This window comes from Vombatus ursinus, unplaced genomic scaffold (genome assembly GCF_900497805.2).
Source record: "Vombatus ursinus unplaced genomic scaffold, bare-nosed wombat genome assembly UNPS02009918.1, whole genome shotgun sequence".
In the NCBI taxonomy this organism is placed as follows: domain Eukaryota; kingdom Metazoa; phylum Chordata; class Mammalia; order Diprotodontia; family Vombatidae; genus Vombatus; species Vombatus ursinus.
Genome location: NW_020949696.1, coordinates 6,210,829 through 6,235,892, shown reverse-complemented (window position 1 = coordinate 6,235,892; position 25,064 = coordinate 6,210,829). Strand labels below are relative to the sequence as shown.

The window sequence follows — 25,064 nt, the reverse complement described above, 5'->3', positions numbered from 1 at the left end:
CTGATTCCAACTAGAGTTTGGCTGGTCTAAAGGACAGGGGGCTAGGTCCCCGTGGAGTGAAAGAGGATACTAGCAGCCTACAACAATGGACAGATTCAAAGGAGGGAAACAAGAAAAAAAAAAAAAAAGGCATTGCTAGCTAGCTTGTCTTGTCAAAAACATTATTCTGTAAACTTGTGATCTTGGTAGTGAACATCAACCCCCTGAAACATACTGGGTGTGTACGGCCACGATTTCAATGGTGTGTTTTTGAAATGTGTTCTAATCACTATTTATGAATGCAACCTAGTGTTAACATTTTCAATGTTATGGATATTTATACAGCTAGACTTTTAGAAAAATAAAATAAAAATAGAGATCATTATGTTGCCTGACTATTTTTCTTGATATTCAGCTGACAAACAATGTCACTTTTTGGCTGCATCTAGACTAATGAGTGTTTGTCATACACCTTGCTTATTTTAACAAGTGCAAAGCATCTCAACAAACAAGGGTTTTATTGGGGTGCATCCTAACAGCTCCAAACAGTTTGTAAGAGCTGAGAAAGGAGGCTTCATCAAGCAACCATTTCCAAAACAGGAATGCCTATTTTAACGCTTGTGGGGAAACAAACATTGTTGCATCACTATTTTTTTTTCCTGAGGCTTAACAGACATATTTCCCCCACAGTTTCTGCAGGTTAGCAATCAATCATAGACACTCCAGAAATCTTTCTTGTTGATCAGAAACTTTCTTTGCAAGGTGTCCCTAGCTGTCTCATTCATTCATTTCCCCCTGTATTGGTCTGATCAGCCACAGTCAGGACAGACTGTACCTCGACCCCAACATAGTAATGTCATTTTGGTCCTCTTCAAGAACAAAGGACAACTACCAACCAAAAAATGGAAGCTCTTTGGGAGTAACAATTATTTCATTCATTGTATCTGTATCCCTGGGGTTTAACACAGTATCTGGCCCGTAGATGCTAGATAAATGCTTGTTGATTGACTCAATTCATTCATTCACTTAGGCCTAGACGAAGCATTAGATCGAGTACAACTGGCTCATTTTTCAGATAAGGAAATGGAGGTCAGTAGAGAAATGCCTTTCCCCCTAAATGCATGCCAAAAGGTTGGTGAAACTAAAACATAAAATTTTAAAAATAAATCCTATCATCACTTTTTGGTTTTTTTTTTCATCATAGTTATTTCCAGATATTGTTCCATTTCCCCATGGAAATCTCTCTTGTATAAAAGAAAAAGTTAAGCAAAACTAACTGACACAGAGACAGAGTCTGTCCATATGGGCAACATCTTGCATTGGTATTCCGAGGGTAGATTTCATTTTCTTTTCTCCAGGACAGAAATTGGTCATGTTGAAGAATCGACCCAATACTTGCTTAGAGGCACATCTTTATTTCTTGAAGTTAAAAGGGGAAGAGATATTCGAACACAGACACAGAGCAGCAATGATGTGAATGAGAAGCTCTTCCCCAACCAAGTCAGAGCATGGAGGAAGTTTTTACAATCTTTGGAGAAGACAAAAATCAATGGAGGATAGTCCAAAGTTAGGAGATTAATGAAAGTATACAAGATGGAGAGATTTTAAGAAAAAAAAATTGTATTGATATCTTTTGTTTTCACATCACCTGCATTTTCATACATATTCCTTCCCCCATTCCCTCCTCCATCCCTCCCCACAGAGCTATCCTCAGAAACAAAGAACATGAGAGGGGAGAGAAAAAAAAAAGCAGTTCGGCAAAACTAACCAATACATCGAACTGGACTGACAGTAAACACAATATTCTGCACCCATATTCCCCTGCCTCTGCAAAGAAGGACAGGAGGCACCTTTTGTTATCTCTTCTTTGGGACCAAGGTTCACCCAATTATACAATGGTTAGTTGTTTCTGTTGATTTTCTCCCCTTTGCATTGTTGTAGCCGGTGTGCATATTGTTTTCCTGGTTCTGCTTACTATATTTTTATATTTTCACATAAGTCTTCCCATGCTTTTCCATAAATTTATGGAGTTTGAGGTAGAATCTTAAAGTTGTTTAGATTTTTATTTCAGTTATTATTAGTTATTGGAACGATCTCTCATATGGTTGTTAATTGTTCTTTTGAGAATTAGGCACTGGAAATACCAAGCGAAATAGTCTCTGCCCTTAAAGAGTTTATGTTGTAAAGGGATAGAAAATGAACATATTTAATTTCTCTGTATATAACTGTATATGTTAACTATATCTATATACACACACACAAATATATACATATATACATACACACACACAGACACACACAGACACACACAGACACACACACATATATCTTGTTATCTGAGTGATGCAGTGGATAGAGTGCTGGGCCTGAAGTCAGGAGGACCTGAGTTCAAATTCAGCCTTAGACACCTATCCGTTCTGTGATCCGAGGCAAGTTAACTAATCTTTGTCTGCCTCAGTTTCCTCATCTGTAAAAATAATAGCACCTACCTCCCTGGGTTGTGAAAAATAAATGAGATAATAATTGTAAAGGGCTTAGCACAGTGCCTTGAATGTAATAAGAGCTCTAAAAATGTTAGCTATCATTATTATTATTATTAGCACATTACCTGACACATCACACGGTAGGTGCTTAATAAATGCTTATTCTCTCCCAATTAAAATGGAAACTCCTTTCAAGTAGGGATTGTTTCACTGTAAAATATTTGTTGATTGATGAATACATAGGGATATGCAAAGCTGACACAAAGTAACCTTGGAGGGTACATCATTAACAGCTGAGGGGATCAGAAAAGCCTCAGAAGATGGCGCTAGAAGTGAGTGTTTTGGCCATGAGGATTAATGAAGGAATATAAAACTCTTGGAGATCAATGAAAGGACACAAAGTCAAAGCAGTGAGGTTCAATAGATGAGTTGTGGAAGGAATGTTTGGAATATTCTGAGAAAAGGATAAAATATTTTAAAATAATTGATTACAATGAGTTAAACAGGCCTTTCTCTATCGTTCTTCCTGAAGGTGGCAAAGGCTTCCCTCGGGGAAACCAGTTTCCCATGGTCCCTTCAGGACAGTAATATGTAGTCTACCCATCGCCATCTGCAATAATATCAAGTCCTCTAAAAACATAACAAAATAAGAAAGCCTAAAACCCTCATTCAACTGTAATTAAAATTACTCAGACTTGACACTATAATTCATTTCTGTTTCTCCAAAAACCCTGGTGACACAACAGAACACGTATTTTCAAAAACACTTGCTTTATCTTTGAAGTTTTCCCTACTTAGTACCTCTTTAGAGAAAAGACTCAAAGCCAAATTAGTAAGTGACTCCTTCACACCTAAAATGTTGTTAATGAAAGAGCTATAGGTGGTAGTAAAAAGTAACAGATTATTAACTATCATCGGGGCTGAAATGAGGGCATGTACATCAAAATTTTTTTTGCTCCTTTCTAGAGATTCCACTTAGGAATTGCTCTATGTATGTCAAGGTGCCATCTGTGGATAGTACAACATGATGAGCTAGAAAAGGAACAAAGATGTATCTCGTTCTAGGTGCATAGAAAAGTAAGTGATCCAGGGAGACTGGGGGTTAGTGAAGTGTACAGAAGAATGTCTGAAAATGAAATCTGAAATAGAAAGGGTTTCCTACATTATTTATTTCGCTTTCCTTCCTTTTATTTTACTTTGCTGCACCACGAACCAAACCGAAGGCTTGTTTTGTTTTGCAAAAGGTGCTTAAAGAAACTGTTAGATAGAGAACTGAAACTGTCTTCCAAAATGATTGAAATTGGAACATCAAAATATTCTCCAAATGGAACTTGGACCAGTATTTCATTGCACTGGAGTCCCTAATTAGGCCACAAGAGAATGCAACCTGAAACCTTGACCTCACCTTGGCCTTGTTAGCAACATGTTCTAACCAACTGATTTAACACGTTCAGACAGCCAGTAATGTACTAGGTGTTGTACAAATGTAAAATTAAGATACAACCCTGCCTGGTGGTTTTAGCATCTATGTTCACCAGACAAAATTCAAAAGCATGGGAAAAGGTGATAACTCAACTATCTGGGTTCAGAGAAAAATGAGAACAGCATAATAGAAGAATGTCAAAAATAGCCCTCAGTGATGACACTAAGTCCCCCCAAAACAGAAAAGGGTTAAGTAGTGGGCAATCCTTTCCCTTTTCTGGGCCTTAGTTTCCTCATCTACAAAATAGAATCACAGAATTTGAGAGCTGAAAGGGTCCTCAGCAACCACCTAGCTCCAGCTATTCACAAAAGGAATCCCCACTGTAACATACCGGACAAGTGGTCAGTCTCCTCTGCTTGCAGACCTCCAAGGAGGGAGAACCCATCACCTCTTGAGGTGGCCCATTCCACTTTTGGACAGCTCCAACTGGTAGAAAGCTTTTTCCTGATTCTGACCTCTGGGGCCAAACAGAACAAACCTAATCCCTTCTCCACATGACAGCCTTTCAAATACTTGAAGGCAGATATCAAGTCTTCTCTGCTTCGTGCCAAATACCCCCAGTTCTTTAAACAAATCCTCATAAGATAGGAAGTCAAGGCCTCTCCCTATATCGTTCCTGTCCTCCTTGTCCCTCTGGACACTCTCCAGCTTATCCATCTGTTTTCAAACTGCAGTGCCCAGAACTGAACACAATACTTCATCTGAGGTCTGAGGGCAGAGAACAGAGGGTACTATACAGAACATATTAAGTTTGGATTGGATAATTTCTAGGGTACCACCTCCAAATGGTATGTTGCTAAAGCTTCAAGGCTTCTACTGAATGTTAATCTAGCTGCAACAATCGTCTATGAATAGTGGAAAGGACTTGGAATCAAAAGACCTGGGTTCAAATTCACACTCTACTTACTGTGTGATCTTGGGTCAGAACAGAGGAATGGAGATCTCATTCCCCAGCCTAGTTCTCTTGCCTTTAGTGAATTATACATTCAGCAGGAGCTGAGAGCAGCTGAATTAGCAAAGTGAGTCTTGGATGCAGCAGCCTATGATCATAGGATTTTAAAGCAGAAGGCATCTTAGAGGCCATCTAATTTAACTCCCTCATTCATCGATGAGGAAATTGAGGTGCCTGAGGTTAAATAATTTGGACTACAAGTTAGAATACCAGGATTCTAAGTTTGGCTGTTACCTTTTTGACTTCCTGTTTCAAAACCTCTACTTTTCATCTGTAAAATGAGGGGGTTGGACAATGGGCTCTCAAGTCCAGGTTTGACATTAAATGCTTCCGATTTGAATTTGAAGATCTTTGATCCTGTTTTGCAGTTATAATGGAAGGAGCTCTGGATTTGGAGTTAGGGGACTTGGGTTTGAATCCCAATTCTGGCAATTGGCCATATCCCTCCATCTCTCTGATGGTCAGTTTGAGATCTGTAAAAAAGTCCTATGATGGTCTTTCAGAGGAGGGGATGAGTAAAGTCATTATAAAATAGCTGCTGGGCTTTTGTTATTGACAATGACTTTTTTTTTCAGTGAAACAAGATTACTTTTACATTCCAAAGATAGCCTAGAGTGGTCCCCAATCCCAATACCTCTTTCCTGGACTACCCAGGATATTTAGCTTGAGGACTGGTGGAATGGAGGGTAAGGAGGAAGGGGCCAAGTAGACTAAGGACCTGTTGAGGGGACTGAACTGGCTGAGACTGAGGTAATAAATATGTTTCTCTTATGAATCTAGCAAGGAATTCAAGGTGCAAAAGGCCGTGGAATTCCTTCTGGAGCAGGTGAGTTACTCAGTCCCACTTACACTCTAACTCAGGTGTACTGGAGGGCCAGAGAGATTCTCCCTGATTTGTGGTCAGACAACACGGGTTTGAATCCCGGCTCTGCCTCTTATCACGTCTATAAAATCTCAAGGTTGGACTAGATGGTCTTTGAATCCCTTCATCTAAATCAATGAGAGGACGGGTATGTAGGCGGAGGGGGGAGAATAAGAAAATGAGGGACTCCAGGGATATGGGAGAAAAGGAGGTCAGGCCTGTCAACTAGCCCAGGTTCATAACATTTGCTAACAGACACAGAAAGGGAAGAGATACAGAGACAAGAGACATTGACAGAGACAGAGGGAGAGCCAGACAGAGAGGAAAGATGGGGGGAGGGAGGAGAGAAGAGGGGCTCCCCCAAAACTAAGCAGGAGGAGATCACGTGCCTCCTACCCACAGTTGCTCTCCAGCTAAGAAGGGGGAGGGGAGAGGTCTCGTGCAGCCGCTCCTGCATAACCCAGGTTCCCGCCCCCTCCTCCCTATTTGAAGGAGGGGAGCTAAAGGAAAAAGAGGAGACGGTGGAGGGGGAAGGAAAGCGGGGAGGAAATGGAGTAGGGGGGAGGATAGGGGAAGGTGGAGAGAGGAGAAAGAAAGGAAAAGGGGGAAGGAGAAGAAGGGAGGCAGGAAGGAAAGAGGGGAGGTTAGGAAGAGGAGGGGAGGAGGAGCAGGTAGGAAGATGTGAGAAAGGATAGAGAAGGGGAGAGGAAAAAAAACAGAGGGGAGGAGCGGGAGGGGGAAAAGAAGAAAGGGAGAGAAAGAGACTGGGAAGCAAAAGGAGGGAGGAGAGAAGGGCGGGGTGGGGGAGGGGTGGTGGCCGCCTCCAGCTTCACTTCGAGGCTGGCGGGAAAGGAAACCTAGAGGGTGGGGCAGGTAGGGGCAGTTCGACCCTGTCCCCCCCCACCACGCGCGCAGTGGCAGCAAACGGCGGGTGAGAACGTGCGCGTGCCCGGCTGAGCGAGAGCGCGCAGATTCCCGGGCCCATTAACCTTCTCAGGTCGGGGGTGGGGTGGGTGTCATGGCGTCTAATTGTGAACCTCGGTGACTCTCCTAGCCACGGCACCGTCCGTGACGCCTTTTCTACACAGTTGCTAGGGCAGTGGCAGGGGTTGGACCAGTTTGCCAGCGAAGGTGAAGGGTGGGGGATGGGGATGAGCGCGATCTCGAGCTTCCCTCTTCCCCAGCCCAGCCCCTCCCCTGGCCTCGCCCCTCTCTGGCCCTACCCCTCCCAGGCCTAGTTCCTCGTCGGCCCCGCCCCTGCGCCTTCCCGCGCACATGCGCCCTGGGGCCCCAGGGTGTGTGGGAGGCTGGGAAGGGGAAGAGTCCCGCGTTGCAGCTGGGCCTGCCTCCTCAGACCGGTGCCGGGGGGTCCACCGCGGTAAGAGGCTCGAGAAGTCAGGGCTGGCCTACTTGGACCCCCGCGCTGGGCTGAAGGAGAGGCCGAGGGCGGCCTCTTTCCGTCAGGGCATCTCGTGCAACCCCTTCCTACAAATGGGGAAACTGAGGGCCCAGATGGGAGGGGGTGGTGGTCTGTCGACCGGAACATCCTACCGATCCGGCCCCCTCATTTTGAAGATGAGAAAACTGAAGCCGAGAGAGGGGAAAATGATCTGAGGTTGCTTTGTGTTAAACAGTTGAAGGAAGTGAAAGAAATTGTCAAAGTGGGAGGCCCCAGCTTCCTTTTGCTGGGAAGATGGGGTTCGGAATAACTGATCTTAAAAGTTCCTGTTGTAGGAATTGGGGGATGGGGGCAGAAAATACTTCAGTTCGTTCAAGCACTCGAAAAGTAACTTGCTGTAAACATTTCCCTCCCCAGACTTCGGTGCTGGAAACTGTAAACGTGTGTTTGTTTCGTACCTTACAACTTCCCCCCCTTTTTTTTTCTTAAAGAAAAAGAGTTGTTTCATTTCCAGGCTAACCACAGCCAGGATTTCATGCAGACAATGAACAAACTTCAGTTGAGAAAGTCTTGGTGAGATCCCAGTTAACGTGCCTTATTTATATTTGCTATTTATTAACATGTTAGCCCTTAATCGTAGAAGACTAATAAAACCTTCGTGGATTCACTGGTCGGTTTCGCAGTGCTAGCCTTCACACTGGAGGTATTTTATTCAGAAGCCAGATCTCGCTTTTTTTTTTCTCTTTTAAATAAGACAACACCTATCTAGGTATCAAAAATTAGTTTGCTTTTCTAGTGTTAGCTTTTGTATTGACTATCTCAGTATAATTATCACAGAATTGATTATCCAATTGAACCAACCTTTGCCCTTGGCTAGTATGTCATCATTAAACCGGTGACAAAAAGACTTTACAGCTTTCCTGTCACTTTTGTTGCAGGTTGCATCCTCAGACCTTGAAGTAGTTAAACCCTACTTTCCACGTGCATTTTCATCATGATGGATACTCAGTATGTCCTCTGCAGATGGAAAGAGCGTTTATGGCCAGCAAAGGTGACAAGCTGTTCCTGTTTTCATAATTTCAAGAATTAACGATGACTTTTTGGTGACACTTAATGTCTCCATCAGGTGTTAAAAAGGGTGCTTAAGATTCAGTCTAGCAAAATGATTGAGCTGTACAGTTTGTCTCCATGAAAACGTTGGCATAAAGTTCTTATTGGTAAAGTTGTCCCAAACAGCTTCAGGGCACCATTCCAAAATCTTGCATTTTGCATACATTTTTAAGTGAACTGAAACAGCTGTGTGAAGGCTCTATGAGTTAGGATTATAATTCATGAGGAATTAGCCTTAAATATTATCTCGGGGACAGGAAGATTTTTTTTTTCCTTCTTGCTGTTTTTTATTTCACGTGACCTTACCATAATCTCTGTTTTTGGGAGCTGTTTATCTTCTCAGAAAGAGACTGATAACAATTGCTTTTTTTTTTTTAACTTAGGTTTTGTCCCAAACTGGAATCTCCAGAAGACAACATATTCAGACAAGGAAAGCAGCCTTTTTAGAAGTTCAAATACTGAGTCTAGATGAAAAGTTAAGTATTGCTTCTTTTCCTACAGGTGTGGCTTTTGTTTAAATCTGATATGCACAAAACCCCCCCAAAAAACAAAAGAAACTGATATCTCTTTTGCTAAGAATCACTAGAGAAAATAGGTATGTTCTGTACAGAAGACCTTTTGTGTCATCCAGTGGAACATCACTGGAGAAATCAAATAAAAATTACCCGTGGATAAAGCTTACCTAAAATAAATGGTCTTGTCAGTTTTGGAAGAAGTATGTTTATTTTCACATCTGTTTTGTCTACTCCTTTGAAAGGTTTAAATCTGTTACAAAATAAGAAACTGCAATTTAATGTTTATAATAAATTTTAGCTTACAGGGCAGCTTAAAATCATCATCTGCTCTTTTTGAATATCTATTAATGGAAAAATGTAATAATGATAGTTAACATTTATATAGTGCTAGTTTATAAAGCACTTTATGTCTATTCTCATTTAAGAAATGAAAATGTCCATATTGGAATGTGGAATGTATTTTATATTTATGGTCAAACAAGGTTATAGGCTGATCCAATAATTTACAAGACTTTAAACAACAAAAATGAAGCCTCATTTTGTCTACAATTTGAGAGCGCTGAAAAGCTGTGTTACTACATCCTGAGGATAAACAGTGTTGCTTCTTATGTATCAAGCTGAGCTGGGCTGCCTTTCCTACTGTGTAAGCTCCCTAGCTTTCCAGCTCAGATTTCCACAGAGGGACATAATTGAATACTGTTAGATTTCATCCAACAGTTGTTTCACAGAAGCATTCTGATACATCGTGTGTTGGGAAGCGTGCTGGATTTAGAGTCAGAGAGCCTGGGTTCACATCCCAGTTTTCTGTTGCTACCTGAGAGACTTTGGGTATGATTATTAACCTCTTAGGGACTTCATATCCTCTGTCATCTGTAAATGAACTATCTGTGAGTGTCCATGATCTTGCTGTAAAGTGGCAAGCCCCTGATGAGCTTCAGCCAATTTCTCATTTATAACTTTATTCTTATGGAACACTTAATTGCTTCCTTCCCTCACCTCTAACCAATTAATAACATTGAGTGGGGTATACCTGTATTTTAGTTTAAAAGGAGGGAACACCAATCCTTTCTTGTAGCTCCTGCTGGGCTATAAACAGATGATTTCTTTGTTAGCATCCTTTTTAGAAAAGGTGATATCACAAACATTCTCTATGGGGAAATTCTAAGTAAGATTTACCTCAGATAAACCAATTAGAATTTATTCCGTTCTGAAGTCAGGATACCTTTTCCTTTGTTTAAAAGGTGGACCAGGAGTAAAGGTCTTTATAGCTCATTAATGCCAGTTTCTGGCATTTAATTTAAATTTAAAGAGGTGTGTGTATGTGTGGGTGAATTTTGATTATAGGAAGAACTTATATTTTCATTTTCTCTCATCTATGCCCCACCCACACAAACACAACAGTTATTATTTGAAAATGTTCTTGTGGTTGTAGTAGGTAACACATGACTTTTTGTCTCGGCAGAATTAAAGTGAAGAAGACAGAAACCAAGATTCTACAGCAGTCACAGATAGAAGAGATTGCTGCAGAATTTAGTAAGAGGCTATGTTGCTGTAAATGTGTAATCTTAATGAAATAAGAGATTCCTATTTGGAAGAATTGTAAAAATTTGGTGCTGAAAACAAGTTAGTCACCGTCTTGAATTTCCTGAGCTCAGAGGAGAAGAGCCAGGGTCCTTGTCCTAGCCCTTCCTTCCTCCCATGCTTTCTCGTGAAGCCCAGCTTCAACTCTCCTCTAAGGGAGGAGGCTGTTAGTGTGCCCAGTGATCAACCCCTGGGATCTCTGGGGGTGCACATGGTTGTCTCGTTATATGTGTAGTTTTCCTCCTTTTCTCTGCTCAGACTCCAAAAATCTAAGGCAGCTGCTGTGGGCTAAATCTCTCCTGGTCACTGCTCTTCAGGCTGGAGAATCTACCAGTGTTTTTTTAAGTATTTTTTTAAAAATCTCAGGTGAAAGAAACAGCAGCATTAAAGTAACATTCATAATGAAAGTATGTAAATGTTAACAGCATAGTTTCTGAATTTATTAAGGAAAAACTTCTTCATTTACAAAAATAAAAAATCAGTAATAGTGGGATATTTCAACACCTCACTGAATTGTAAGTCAGACAAAAGAAAGAAGTTAGACTCCAGGTTCTTAGTGTTGAAACCAGATTTTATAGACAGAATAATGAGCTGGACGTAAAAGAAAGGAAATGCATGTTTTTCAAAATGCCCATAGGACATTTGTAAAAATTGATTATGTGACTCCTGGTCACAAATCTTGTAGGTTAATTTGGTCAAAAAAATTTAAGCTATATTCATCGATCGTAGTACAAATAAGAAATGGGTCAAAATATGTGGCAAGGAGAACAAAATATGTTGTATAGTCACCAACTTAGTCACTAGCATTGTTTATCAACTATTTGCAGAACAGAGTATTAGGCACTGGGGGTGGTTAAAGAGAAAACCAAGTGTTACCATCCCCCACCCCCATGAGGATTTAACATTCTCGTGGGGTAGAAAGGTCAGATACACTGCGTGAGAACATATACAATAGCAACATGCTTACACAGATGTATCCTGCTTTAAGCAAACCACTTATGAAATCAGAATTTGCACACAGACAAATAAGGGATGATTATTCATTTTAAAAAGGATCCTTTGCTTTGCCAGATCGTTAAGCATTGGGCTTCTTTAAAAAGGAAACTGCCTAGAAAATGGAGTTGTCTACCAAGATTCTGTTTACACATTTTCTATGGCATAGATATACCTGTATATAATAGGTAGTTATGTCTGTCATCACCCCAAAGTATGGTCTCTGAAGGGCTGTAGTGCCCAGCATATTATTGGTAACTTGTATTTCTGGACAATTAAGTATTAAAACGAGGGGGAAATGTTTTGATCAATGTTTAAATCATCTTGTTAGCATAAATAGCACTGTCGGGACTTTAAAAAAAAAACAAAACCACAATCAGTGGGACCACTTCCAAGATTACTATTCTATTTTTTTAAAATGTCTTTAAAAATAGTCTTGGAAAGGACAAAATATTACCTGTCCAAAAAATATTTTTTATCGGTTTGCACAAATATTGAGAATAAATTATCAGCATCCTTTTCTATTCAGTAGGCATTAAATATTTGAACACATTTTGTGGTTATAGGTTGTAGTTTGAAGAAATGTATATTTTTGTCCAAGTCAGGTTAATAATTTCTTTATTTAAAAATAAGGTTTGGGTATGTCAGTTATCTAAACACTTGTGCTCTAATTTTTTTTAATTACATTCAGCCTATAATCTGAATCACCAGTTTCCCTATGCTTGTAAACCATCACTATGTGATGGACATCATCAAAATGTTTATGTTTTCAGCAAAAATGACAGTGTTGATTATTTTACATATTTTTAGCTACTCAAGTTGAAATAAATACTACACCTATTGAAGAACTGATTTATAGGCGATCACTTAGAGTTGCCCTGGATACTTTGAGTGGGAAAGCAGATGCTAGTCAAGTAAACTTTTTGGACAAAAGTCTAACTACTCCCGTCCTTCGAAAAGTGAAACAAACAAGACCTGCACATGCTGTCTCTGAATCTGGCTCGTCACCTTTTGTCTGTGAAGAAATAGTAGGAGGGTCTGGGCCCTTTAAGAAAGAAAATGCACTACAGAGGCTGTCCAGTTCCCCCATTGAAGAAAATAAATTCAAAAAGGGTTTGAAGAGGTCTAACAGAATTTATAGTAAAGAAACAGAGTCCTTGGCTTCTCAAACTGGAAATGTTTTTGGCACTCAAAAGCCACAGCATCGGAATTGTGAGATTTCTAAGGCACGGTCCAGAACTTGGAAAAACCGGAAACAAAAGAAAGATGATTCATCACAAAACTCACAACTGAACCTTAAGAAGAAACCCGAAGTAAAGGATAGTAGGAAAAAAGGCAGGAAGAGACCATGGACCTGGAACAGGAATTCATCACCTTTTAAAGCCAGAGGGTGTAACGGCACAAATACTGAGCTTGAAGAACTCAGTCCACTTTTGTCTAGTAGTTCCATCCAGTTGGTGACTTTGGAAGAAAAGGCAAGTAGTCCTGTCCAAAAAGCATTGGACTTTTCCACCAGCCATTCCTTTGTGGAATCAGAGTGTGAAAATGAACATGGCAAAATGCCTTCACAGAAGTATTGCAAAGTTTTAGGTGGCATTAAACAATCATCGGTTTCTGAATGCCATTGTGTGGAGCCAGGAGGAACAGGGCTGAGCACCAGTGGATTTGACCCAAGCTGTTTTGCACCTAAAATGAGAGCTCTTAAGCTTCCAGATTTTGAGGAAGATGAAGAAGGTAAAAGCTTATGACTGGGGAAGTTTAACTTACATGTGATTTCAAATAGTTTATAATTTCTTTAAGGAGATCTGTACCTGTGGAACAATGTGGGTGGGTATCAGAAACTCTTAGATCCAATCCTCATTCTTAATTGCTAATAACCATTCATTTTAGAAATTGGCACCATTCATTTTGGCCACTAAAAGTGGCCCAGTGTCCATCAGACTGATGGTAAAAGTGGGTTACAATTAAGATTTTTAATTCTTTATTATGTTCTTAGTTCAGTGGGGTATGTTGCTTCTACTTTATAATACAGTATTTTCCCAGTACTCCTTTTTTTGGGGGGGAGGGGGAGGAATAGAGGAACAGTAATAGGGGAAATCATTGATACGATTTAAAAGGGGAGAGGGAAAAGATATCAGGTTTATTGATTATATGCTTTGTGATTAGATGTTATAGTGAATAGTTATTATATTGCATTTATCTTATTTAGAATTGTTCCCTTCCCTTGCCATTGGTGAATGTGACTTTTTTTTTCCATCAACTAAGCATAACAGGGACCTGAGGAATGATTTACCCACTTCTTAAAAGGTGATTATTTTTGAATAGTAGATTCAAAAAGCTTCTTCAGGTATGGGTTGGATTCTGTGATACTGTGACTGCTTGACTTGTTAAGCATCCTAGTCTTGAAGCTAGTTATAACATCTGACTATATGGTTAAATGCTTCAGGAGGAAGAAACATCACGTTTAATAGTCTTGATCTTTGTTGAACTATTTATAGATAGACTAAAATGGGCCTCATTTTTCTCATCCGTAAAATGAAGGGGTTAGACTAGGTGATTTCTGATTATGCTCCTTTCCTGCTCTTATCTTTTGAACCACAGTTTCACAACTAAGACTATACTGTAGACCTATAAAGATATCTAAATTTTCTGCTATGGGCTGTTCTCCAGTATAATGAGGCAGCAGGGTCTGGTAGGGGCAGAGAGGGGAATTGGGAGTCATCAAATCTGAATTTAAATCGACACTCTCCCAGTCCATCTGGGTGAGTCCCATTCTTTTTGTCCCTTTGGGCAAAACCCTTTGGGCTTCCATTTCTCTTCGTTAAAAATAAAGGGGTGTGACTAGGAGATCAAGGTCCCTTCTGGCTCTAAATCCCAAGATCAGGGAAGAGATGATCAGAGGACAGTAAGGAGGCCAGTAGTGTAGAGGTTTTAAGAAGTGGAGATTTTTCATAATAACTTGTGGAATGGAAAACTTTGGCCTGGTACTGGCATTTGGGAGATATTGATCTGGATCATTGGTGTCAAGTTCAAATAGAAATGAGAGCCATGAATCGCTCCATAAGGATCCCTGCAAGCTGCATACTGACTTTTTTTTATGTAATGTTATCTATATTTTTATTGTATTTTTATTTATTTTGTTAGATATTTCCCATTACATTTTAATCTGGCTGGGGCAGCACTAGGGGCCTTGTGTTTCACATCTTTGATCTAGGTAATATACTTCCAAATTGGAGGGATTCCATTTTCATTCATTGCACCATTTTCTGAAGAACAGAGCCACAATATCATGGCCCTACAGTTGAATATTGCTTTATAGGTAAGCCCTTTAGAGCTTGGTATATTACACCTGGAACCATGAGATCATAGATTTAGAAGCAGAAGGGACCTCATAGGTCCTCTAGTCCATTTCTCATGTCATACAGGAGGAAAAATGAAGCCCAGAGCACTTGTGATTTACCCAAGGTCACACAGGTTGAAAGTATCAAAGGTGGAATTTGAAACCAAGTCCTCTGACTTCAGAGTCACATGCTTTTCACTACAGCAAAGAATGCCAGAGATAGTAGGTGGATAAAGTGCACCTAGACCAAAGTTATTTTCTCACATAAATAACTACAGGGTATATCATCCTCCCGTAAGGTCATGCATTGATTTCTGGAAAATAAGACTTTACGTGAAACAAACTCAGGGGACAATTAGTTTTATAGCATAGTGATACTTTCCTGAATGGCCAAAATTCAGACTAGACACTTGAGACAAGTTGAGCCGTGTGGGTTGGGCATAAAATAGACTTTACGAGAGGAGACCTGGTATATGAAGTTATCAAAGGTACCCATGAGATTTATGGCTAGCAGCCAACAGAATTAGGTGGCGGTGACTGACTCGAGGATAGGAAGCAAATAACTAGCACCTTCTTGAAAAAGGAGATGTCTCTTCCTGCCCAGAAATTTCCTCACATTGATTTTAAGATTAGCTAGGATAAAAATTGTCAGATGAGTTTGGACATTGTTTTGGTCAGTCCCCCTTCTCAGAAAATCTGTTTCCCATGTCTGGGGAAGGTTTTTCAGTCTCCCTAGAGGAAAGAACAATGGGAAAAGGGGTACAGCACAGCCAAGTGGAAAGAGCGCTGGCCCTGGAGCCAGGGGACTTGGGTAGAAATACTGCCTCTGACACTTACCTGACACCTCATGGGGCTTCAGTTTCTTCTTCGGTAAAATTTGGTGCTTGAACTTGATGTTCTTTGAGGTCCATTACATGTCAATGTCTGTGGTCCTTTAAAAAGTACTGAGTCCTTGGGTCTTGTGTTGAAGGGAGTGGGTAATTGTTTAGAACTTAAGCCTGAGGAGTTCAGAAACCCAATTCCCCTTTCCCCCTACTTTGAGACTTGGAGTGTCCAGTGACTTTGAATTTGTGGGTGTGGGACTACTAGAGTTTTAAAAACCTCAAGATTTCTTCTGTTTCACCTAGGTGGAACAGCTCATCTGGTACCCTTTTTGTTGTGAATGGGGCTACTACTGATAAAAAACATGGCTCAGTGGTGAAAATACTGACCATCTCTCTGTTATTCTTAGCAATCCAAATGAAGAACAAAGGCTTACATTGGGTCCTCAGACTGAGTTAGATTTGTCTCTAGGAATTAGCTGAAAGGCACTTGGGAAAAACACTGGGGCTGGATATATCTAGAAGTGGGAGTCAGATGGGGTAGTTAGGGTACATGGTGTGGATCGAGCTTGCAGGTAGGGAAGGCCTGAGTTAGAATGTATACTTGTGAAATAATACTGGCAAAGACTTTTTGTTTAAGGTGTGTCTCTCTAGATTATTACTGACTATTGATTTACATGCTGCTGCTTTATCACGAATAGAGCATGCTGGACTGAGGAAGTTCAAATTCCACCTCAGACACTAGATGTGTGACCATGGTCAAGTCGTTTAAGCACTGAGCCTCAGTTTCCTCATTTGCCTTTTAGACATTTTGAACTGGATGTCTTATAGACAATTCATGTCCAAAAGGGAACTCATTATCTTTTCCCCACATCCACCCTACTTGTGAGCATCTGTATCACTGCTGAAGGCACCAGCATCCTTCCAGTGACTTGGATTCACAACATCAGTGTCATCCTCAACTTCTTACTCTCACTCACCCCACAGACCCAGTGAGTTGCTGAATCTTGTCATTTCTTTCTTCACAACATCTTGTACACATGCCCTTTTTTTTCCCAGTCATGTGACCACAACCCTAATTAAAGCCCTCCTCCCCTCTCTCCTGGACTATTAAATAGCCTCCTTTTGATTTCACAGGTATAGGGAACTCCTGAGTGAGAAAACCCCCTCCATCAATGCAGCGTCGGCATCTTCTCTGCAACTTAGAGTCTTAGAAAGTTGCTTAGAACGCTGAAAAGTCAAGTGACTTGCCCAGGATCACAGGCAGGATGTGCCAGAAGAGGAATATGAGTCTAGGTTTTCCTGGCTTTGGGTTCAAATATACACTCTCATTAGTATTTAAGTATTGGCCCATAGTTAGTGTTTAATAGATGCTTGTTGATGCATAGCCTGGTCCTTTCTTACCTTTCCGGGCTGCTTAGCCCATTATTACTCTGTGTGTGCCGTTTGGCCTCCTTGCTGTTCCATATACAATTCAGTGCTTCACCTCCTCTCTCTGTGCTACGTGCTAGCAGTCCCCTCTGCCTAGAATGCCATCGTTATTCACTGTCCGCTCCTGCCTTGGTTTCCTTCAGAACTTAGCCCAAATGCTGCCTCCCTGACGACTCTCCTCTAGTTCCCGCAACTGCTAGTGGGTTCCCCTCCAAGGTTACCTTCTGTTGGATTTGTATGTGTCTAGTGTGTGTGTGTGTGTGTGGACACATATGTGATACAGGTATGTCTATGTGTACATATCTCTTCCATTAGAAAGTGAGCTCATGGAGAATAGAGGCTGTTTCTCTTCTGTACAGACAGAAGTCTTCAGTTCTTAGCACAGTTCTGGGCACATAGTGGCTGCTTATTAAATGTTTATTCATTAAGTGAGTGGGGTAATGACTCCTGTAGCACATACCTTGGCTTGTTGGATTGAGATTTGGTCTCTAACATGCTGGCTGTGGAATCTTGGGTAATTCTCAAAGACGCCATTGTAAGGCATTTTCCTAAATGGGAGTTTCTCCCATAATCAATAAGCAAATTTATACTATGTACTGGACACTAGGCACCCAGAAAAAGCAAGGCCCTCTTTTGAAGGAGGAGGGATAGGGTGCTTTTAATGGTTATCTACAAGTCAAGTACAAGATAACACTTGACAGGACCAGGAAAGACCTCATGTAGACATTGGAGCTTCGGTATTAAAGTAGCACATGGGATTCTAAGAGACAGAGGTAAAGGAGGGGGTCAGTTTTAGGCACGGAGATGGGATGGGAGGGAATAAGCATTTATTAAGTACCTACTTTGTGCTAAGCACTTTGCTTTTATAAATATTATCTCATTGGCTCCTCACTACAACCCTGGGAGGTAGGTGCTACTATCATCCTCATTTTACAAATGAGGAAACTGAATCAGACAGTGACTTTCCCAGGGTTACACAGCTACTAAGTGTCTGAGGCTGGATTTGAACTCAGGTCTTTGGGGGTCCAAGTCCAATGCTGTAGCTGCTTCACTATCTAGCTGCCTTTCGATGGGAGATGGGAGTGTCCCGTATGTGACGATTGGCAAGAAGAGCAGTTTAGCCGCACGGTGGAATGTGGGGCAGTAATGTGTAATAACACCTGACAGGTAGAATGGGGCCAGGTTATAAGGAGCTTAAAATGTCCTGGAGGCTATATAGAAGGAAGCACTGGTGTTTGAGTGTGTGTGCATGGCCTGGAGGAGGGGGTGACTGACATGGTCAGACCTGTGCCTTAGAAAAATTACTTGGCTGGACTTCTGGAGGGCAGACTGAATTGAGAATAAACTTTAGGCAGGGAGGCCTCCTCCAATAAAGAGGTGATGATGACCTGAACTTCTTGGAGTGGAGAGAAAGAAGCATGACAGCATTGGGCAGCTGACTAGATATGTGGAATGATGGAACAGGAAGAGTTGAAGATAGCACCACAGTTATGAACTTGGGTGACTGAGAGGATGGTGGTGCCCTTCATAGCAAGAAGAAAGTTTGAAGAGAGGGGTGGGTTTGAAGGAAAATAGGAGTTTCATTTTTGATGTGTTGAGTTTCAGGTGCCCAGGAGACATTCAGTTCTAAGTATCTACTAGGTAGTTGGTGATGTGGGACTGGCTTGATCTAGAATGGGGGAGTCGCATGCATGGTGTAGATCCAGCAATGCCAATGAAATCACACCCACGTCATCACAGAAATACGTACCTCCCATGGCCGTTGGCAGGCTCAATATCATGTCTAGAAAATCCTTTGCAATTACAAATTTCATTTGTGGTTGTTAGTATTTTAATACCTAAAACTACTTTTTGATGCAGATAAAACTACATACTAGTAAGCCATAGTATGTTGACTTTTTTTTTACTATCATTTACTTTGTTTGAACCTGAAAGTAAAAGTTCACAATATATGTAGAAATTTAAAGTGCAGAAAACACTTTCCCTACAAAATGCATGAAATAGATAATGGAAGTACGATTTTCCTGTCTTAGAGGTGAAGGAAATGAAGCTCAGAGGGAGTAAAGTAATTTGCCAGTGGTCACCTGGCTAGTAAAGTCTGAGGTGGGAGTCTTCTGACTCTCAATTCAGCACATTCCCACAATGTCGTGCTACTGATAGTGCAGTGGAGAAGCTTTCCTCTTTCATGGACAGTCATAGGTCAGCAAATATTTTCTTCTGTGGCACAGTGGATAGTGTCGAACCTGGAAACAGGAAGACTCATCATCTGGCCTCAGACACTAGCTGTGTGACCCTGGCAAGTCACTTCACCCTGTTTGCCTTAGTGTCCTCGTCTGTAAAATGAGCTGGAAGGAAATGGCAAACCACTCCAGTATCTATGCCAAGAAAACCCCACATGGGGTCACGGAGAGTTGGATTGTATTGAAGTGACGCCACAACTGATCTTCAAAATATGTCTTTCAGTATAGCAAAATGAAATTGTAATCTACCTTTATTTGTAGAACTTCAGGCTTCAGAACAGTCATTGGAGTTTAGTACTGTTAATACCACTGTGGTAGACGAAGAGGAAGAAGATGAAGAACTTCCAAGTATACTTTCACACCCTGGTAAGAAATAATTAGATCAGTCGAAAATAAAAGCATGGGAACTTTAAAGTGGGTTGGGTGATGACATAAAACTATTTCTAACACCTTGAACTAAAGGCAAGTGCTTCTTTCTTGTTAACTTGTTCCCTTAGTAGCATCCTGGAATTGTAAAGGATTTTGAAAGGTCATCTCATCATTCACTAAATTTCATACAGATGTGCACTTAGGTTTTCATCTCCTAATAAATGCTAATTTTATTTCTGAGAGTCTCTAAGGAAGAAATTCCACAGTTACCACTGGTAGTCCATTCAGCCCTTGCTCCTAGGATTTTGTTCTTTTTATGTAATTTAAGTCCATTATGCTCCAGCTTACACCCAGAAGAAATCTATCTTCAGTGGGAGAGAAAATGGCTAAAAAAAATTAAAAAAAGGAAAATGGCTAAAAAAAGCCAGACACCCAGAGAGACAGCCCATCAATCCAGGAGGGAATTAAGCAGTTGAGGATATAATCCAGGTCACCAAGCACTAGAAGCAAACAGAACCAAGTTCTCTGAACCATTCATTGATAGTTCCTTGGCTTCATCCACTGACAATAGTTTCATAATTAATTTTATACTTGATTTTCAATTTAAAAACTTTATTGGTATTTGTTTTTCTAGCACCTTTATTTCTGAGTATATCCTTCTCCTTTTTCATCCAGTGAACCATCCCTTCTAACAAAGAATTTTTAAAAAGAGGGAGAAAAAGCAGTTCAGCAAAGCTAGCCAGCCTGTCACCTGAGTTGGACAGTATATGTGGTACTTTACCTCCATAGGGTTCCTCTCATCTCTGCAAAAGGAGGGAGGTGCATTTTTTTATCGCTTCCTTGGGACAGGCTTAATCATTTTCATTACAGAGTATTAGGGTTAATTTTTTGTTCTTTTCATTTACATTGTAGTTTTACCTATTACATTTTAATTGACCTGGAGGAATACTATGTGACATTGACCACTTTAGCTTCCAGTTAAAAAAAAATTTTTTTTAAATCATATCTTGTCCATTTGCACTTGTGTGATACATTTAGACCAATATCTGACAATTTTTCTTGTATTTCTTTATGCTTCAGAGCCATGTTCCATAGAAGCTGGAATGTTAGTCTGGTGTAAACATCAAAAATATCCCTATTGGCCAGCAGTGGTAAGAATAACCATATCTGTCTTTTGAATAAAACTTCATTAATTTGGGCTCCATTCTTCTGAAAATTATGCTAACCTGACCTGGCTTTTGTAAAAGTTTACTTTTGTCATATCTCTATGGATGACTTTATAAGAAAATTGTAAATAGGATTATAGGGAGTCATTTAATTGGTGGAATCTAATCCCAGATTCTTTTTTTGTATTGATTAAAGCAAGCCTAGCAGAATCGTGCTTGCCTTGGAAAAACTTTAACAAAACTGAACCTTATTTAATAGTGCATAATTTCAACTGGATTTTCTCCCAGTTGGTCCCACTTAGCTTTTATATGACATGAGTTGAGTTAATGTGCTCGTTAGTTAATTCATCATCGATCCTAGTTGAATTAAGTATAGAATTAGTATCTTTTACTGTGTGTTTGAACTTCTGCCATTTATTCCCTTTTCTCCTCCTACCCTCAATTGTTTTGGAGCTCATAGTGATTTTCACTATGTCTTCAAATGGTTTTACAATTTTGAAGAGTTGGTTTCAAAGTTTTCTTTCTCCTCTGATCTTTAATCATTCTTTGGAATAATTAAAGCAACTCTGTAGTAAAAATAATTGTAGAATCAGAATTTTAGACCTGCTGTTTTGTTATACTCCTGGATTTCGACATTACTGCAAAGGGCTATGGATAGGTGAAATATTTCGACTCTGAGGAACTAGTCTTCTTACTCTTCTAGGAAGAGCAATGTAAAGCACCCTCTATGAGCCATTTTCCTGTTAAAATGCTACTCTTTTCCTAGAGTGTGCATCTTGGTCAATAAACCTTACTCACTGGACTTTGCATACCTTCATTTATCTCTCTCCCCACCTTTTTTTTTTTCCTCTTTTCGTGTATCTCCTCGATTTATATCATCCTCACTTGATTTTTTTGTCTTCTCAGAAAGATTTAATTTAGCCTTGCTCAGTTTAAGGAGAAACTTCATCACAGCGTAAGACACTGTCTCTGCTGAAAGCTGCTTGCTACCTTGTTCCTTTAAATATACATCAGTACCTTGATTAAGCAAGAACGCAAGAGTAGTACTAGGTTAATTCTTCAAAATAATAAAAATTTATTCCCTAGGAAATTTAGCTCTGTTAGGTGCCAATAAAAAAAATACTTCCCTTGAGACTTTTGTTCCCTGTTGCCAAAAGGACTAAGGGAAAATAGAGAGAGAAGGGAGAAGCCTAAAGTAGCTATAAAGATAGATTATTAAGATTATAACTGATTAATATGGCATGAAATTAGGAAGATTTCAGGGTGTCAAGGCAGTTGTGAAGTAAGTGAAGTTTGTTTTGGGCACTAGGCTCTCTCCTCTCTTCCAGCCTTTTTTCAGCACCCTCCTTTCATGAAGCATCTTATTTTCATCCTTTTTCAATTTACATCATATATATTTTGTTTGTATTTAGTTGTTTTCGTGTTGTCTACCCCTTTAGATTGTAAGCTCCATGACAGTAGGGACTACCTTTTGCTTTTCTTTGTATTGCCAGTGCTTTAGCACAGTAGCTAGCACACAGTAGCTGCTTAATGTGTATTGACTATTGTTTTAGATAGATTGTGACCTTGTTTGATGTGAGCCCTTTCTCCACTGATCTGAATTCATTCAAACCTCATCTTGTGCCGTTTTTTGTCCAAAAATCCTGCATGGTGGAGATTCTGGAGACCTTCCTCTGGCTCTTTTATTATGTGGAGATATTGATGCAAAACTCAGACTCTCCATCTGTGATCCCTTGCTCTTGCTACAGACTAGACCTTTTGCTGGTTTTACAAGTTGCTAGGAATAGGCACCTAGTCCTGGCTTATGATGCCCAAGGTCCCCTCCAGTGAAGGACCGAGAGGCCTGTGCTCCTGGGCAGGCCTCCTTTTCTTACCACAACTTAACTGTATTCCATCTCATTCCCACAAAGTCCTGCTTAAGGACTGGCCAGTTGATGTAATCAGAATGCTTGTGTTAATGGCTAATGTGTTACCCTTAACATTTACATTTATCATCCTTCAGTTCCTTAGCCTGAGGGAATGAGTAGCAGGGGGACTTCCAATAACGTGGGAGGCTAGTTGAAGAAGATATTTTAGAGAGTTAGAGAGCTGTGTTTACTGATACATGAGACCAGCCTTAGGAGTTAAGCTAGGTATATATCTCTTTGTAATTAGGGGAAAAATGTGTAAAACTCCTTTCTTGTATTTCAAATGTATTTTTACTAAATATGTGGATGAGATTATTCTTAATGTAAACAGTGTCTCTTGTCATATTTTCTTTATGTCACATGGTGTTCTATAAAATTTAGTGGGATAATATAGAAAATGCTTGTATACTTTTCTAAAAATAAAAGCATCTTTTTTTTTTCTTGAATTTGTCTACAGGTAAAAAGTATAAAGTGGAAGGATAAGAAAGCAAGTATATTATATATTGAAGAAAATATGAATCCAGAAAAGAAAGGGTAAAAATAATAATGGCTTTTGGAAGCTGTCACCTGAAGGGACATCTTTTGAAAAATCTTGGGATCTTAAATGCTTTCTGTGTGCATGTTGCTGCAGGGATTATACTACTGACTAATAAGAATGGGGTTTGGCCTATGTGTAAAAATCTGGTCATTTGAAGATAAGACTGCAAATGAATTTTTCTAATTTTACAATGGCCAAATGTTCCCCACCTAAGTGTGAAAAACCATTTTGAGCTACTCAAAACCAGCCAAAGTGCCAACACATTTTGAAAGGTATTTGTGATGCAGTGGAGCTGAGCATTGAGTTTAGAAGCAGAAGCTCTTGGTTGGGCTTGGGCACTGTGGTCTGACATCTGGGAGCCCCCTGTTCTCATTTGCATAATGGGTCCACTGACCTTATGCAGCTAATCATGATTCCCATTTAAGATTGGTGAGACCCGTTTCTCTCAGGAGCCAGAAATCACCCAGCTGGTATCTATCCAAACTGAACTTCAGGCTAGGTCCTATACTCTTGGCATCATATTAGTTTGCTTCTTTCATTAATGTGGCTAGAGTAAAAACTTTGTAACACTTGACATCTGTATAAATGTGAGTCCTTGTTGAAAATGAGATAATAGATGTAAAGTGCCTTGCGAACTGGTCTCTATCAATGTCACTTTTGATTATTATTACTCTTAATAATGTGGTTATTTTAACCAACCAGACAACTAAGAAAATAAAGAAAACGGCGAAGCTGTTATAAGTAATTTGTGGGCCATCGCAGCTTTAAAAGCTTTGCTGTGATGCTTCTGTAAGACAGAAAACCCAGATTTATTCTACTGAGCCTCTCAGCTGTCCAACAAGATAGCTCACCTGCTCGGAAGGGAATGTTCTTGCTCTGACTTCAGTAGTACCAGATCAGTAAATAACAAAACCAGAAGTGCTTTCTACTGAAAGAGATAAAGCAAAAAGGTAAATATGTTTTTTAAAAAGCCACAATATAAATGATGTGGAATTTTTATGGTCCATTATTGAGTGGGTAATTACGTTGGCTCCATTTGAGTGAACTTGGTGTTGGGGACCTGCATCTGGTTGGTACTGCCATTAGAGGCTCCTGCCTGTTGATAGTGACTTATGCTGGCACTTTGAAAGCAGGGTTCTTATTCCAAAGGCAGTCTCAATTAAGACCACCAGGTTGGGGGGAGGGTGGGACTTTAGAGTGGAGAAAAAAAGAAAACAGCTTTTGTGAAATAACTGAATGTTATTAAAAAGGACCTCAGACGGTCACGTTAATGGAGAAAAATTCCATTCTGCTCACCTAGTTTGCCTGACAATTCATTCCTGTGACCCTCTCATGCCTTTGTTTCCTCAAGGTTTATAGTGCGTCTTAGAAGATTAAAACACTTTGATTGTGAAGAGAAGCAGGAGCTTATGGTAGGTGGGATAAAGCTTTTATTGTTGGTTCCTTAAAATCCTATTTGTTATAAACATATTGCCTTAAAGATGCAAGTGTAGAAATTGGTCTTTCCGTAGATGGGCTATAACAAGTTTCTGAAGTATATGTGAGACCCCAAGGGTTGCTTTGATGAATTGGGGAGGCTGGCAAGATCCTTTTCCTAGGGTAGCAAGGTGGGTCTTTATTCTTTTAGATCCAGTCAAACCGAATCTGGGCTCCCTCTTCTTATAGATGAGGAAACAGGCTCAGGGAGAATAGACAAGCCCAGGGTCCCACATCTGAGCAGGACCAAGAACCCAGTTGTCTAGACTCTAATGATTTTTCTACTGTACCACTCAAGTCTTTCCCTAGCTAAGCTAAAGATATTAATTTCCCTTACAACTAGCCTTCAGCCCATACTGGTCCATAGTTTCTGTTAACTGATGTCATTTTTGTCATTTTCATTCTGGACCCCTTTCAGA

The 25,064-nt window shown here is 40.2% G+C and overlaps 1 protein-coding gene across 6 annotated transcripts in view; it reads left to right on the top strand.

The window, feature by feature from the left end:
* Positions 1 to 6,670: 6,670 nt before the first annotated feature.
* The window catches only part of PWWP3A (PWWP domain containing 3A, DNA repair factor), a 28,455-nt gene continuing 10,061 nt past the window's right edge, over positions 6,671 to 25,064 (top strand). Inside the window, exons 1-10 of one of the 6 annotated variants that reach the window (XM_027853201.1) lie at positions 7,049 to 7,137; positions 7,673 to 7,731; positions 8,097 to 8,209; positions 8,652 to 8,743; positions 10,246 to 10,316; positions 12,168 to 13,091; positions 19,451 to 19,555; positions 20,639 to 20,709; positions 23,089 to 23,165; positions 24,521 to 24,581. In XM_027853201.1, the coding sequence (XP_027709002.1) occupies positions 8,153 to 8,209; positions 8,652 to 8,743; positions 10,246 to 10,316; positions 12,168 to 13,091; positions 19,451 to 19,555; positions 20,639 to 20,709; positions 23,089 to 23,165; positions 24,521 to 24,581 (1,458 nt within the window). In that variant the 5' untranslated portion in view covers positions 7,049 to 7,137; positions 7,673 to 7,731; positions 8,097 to 8,152. The other 5 variants (XM_027853202.1, XM_027853203.1, XM_027853205.1 and 2 more) reach the window with 5 other exon arrangements.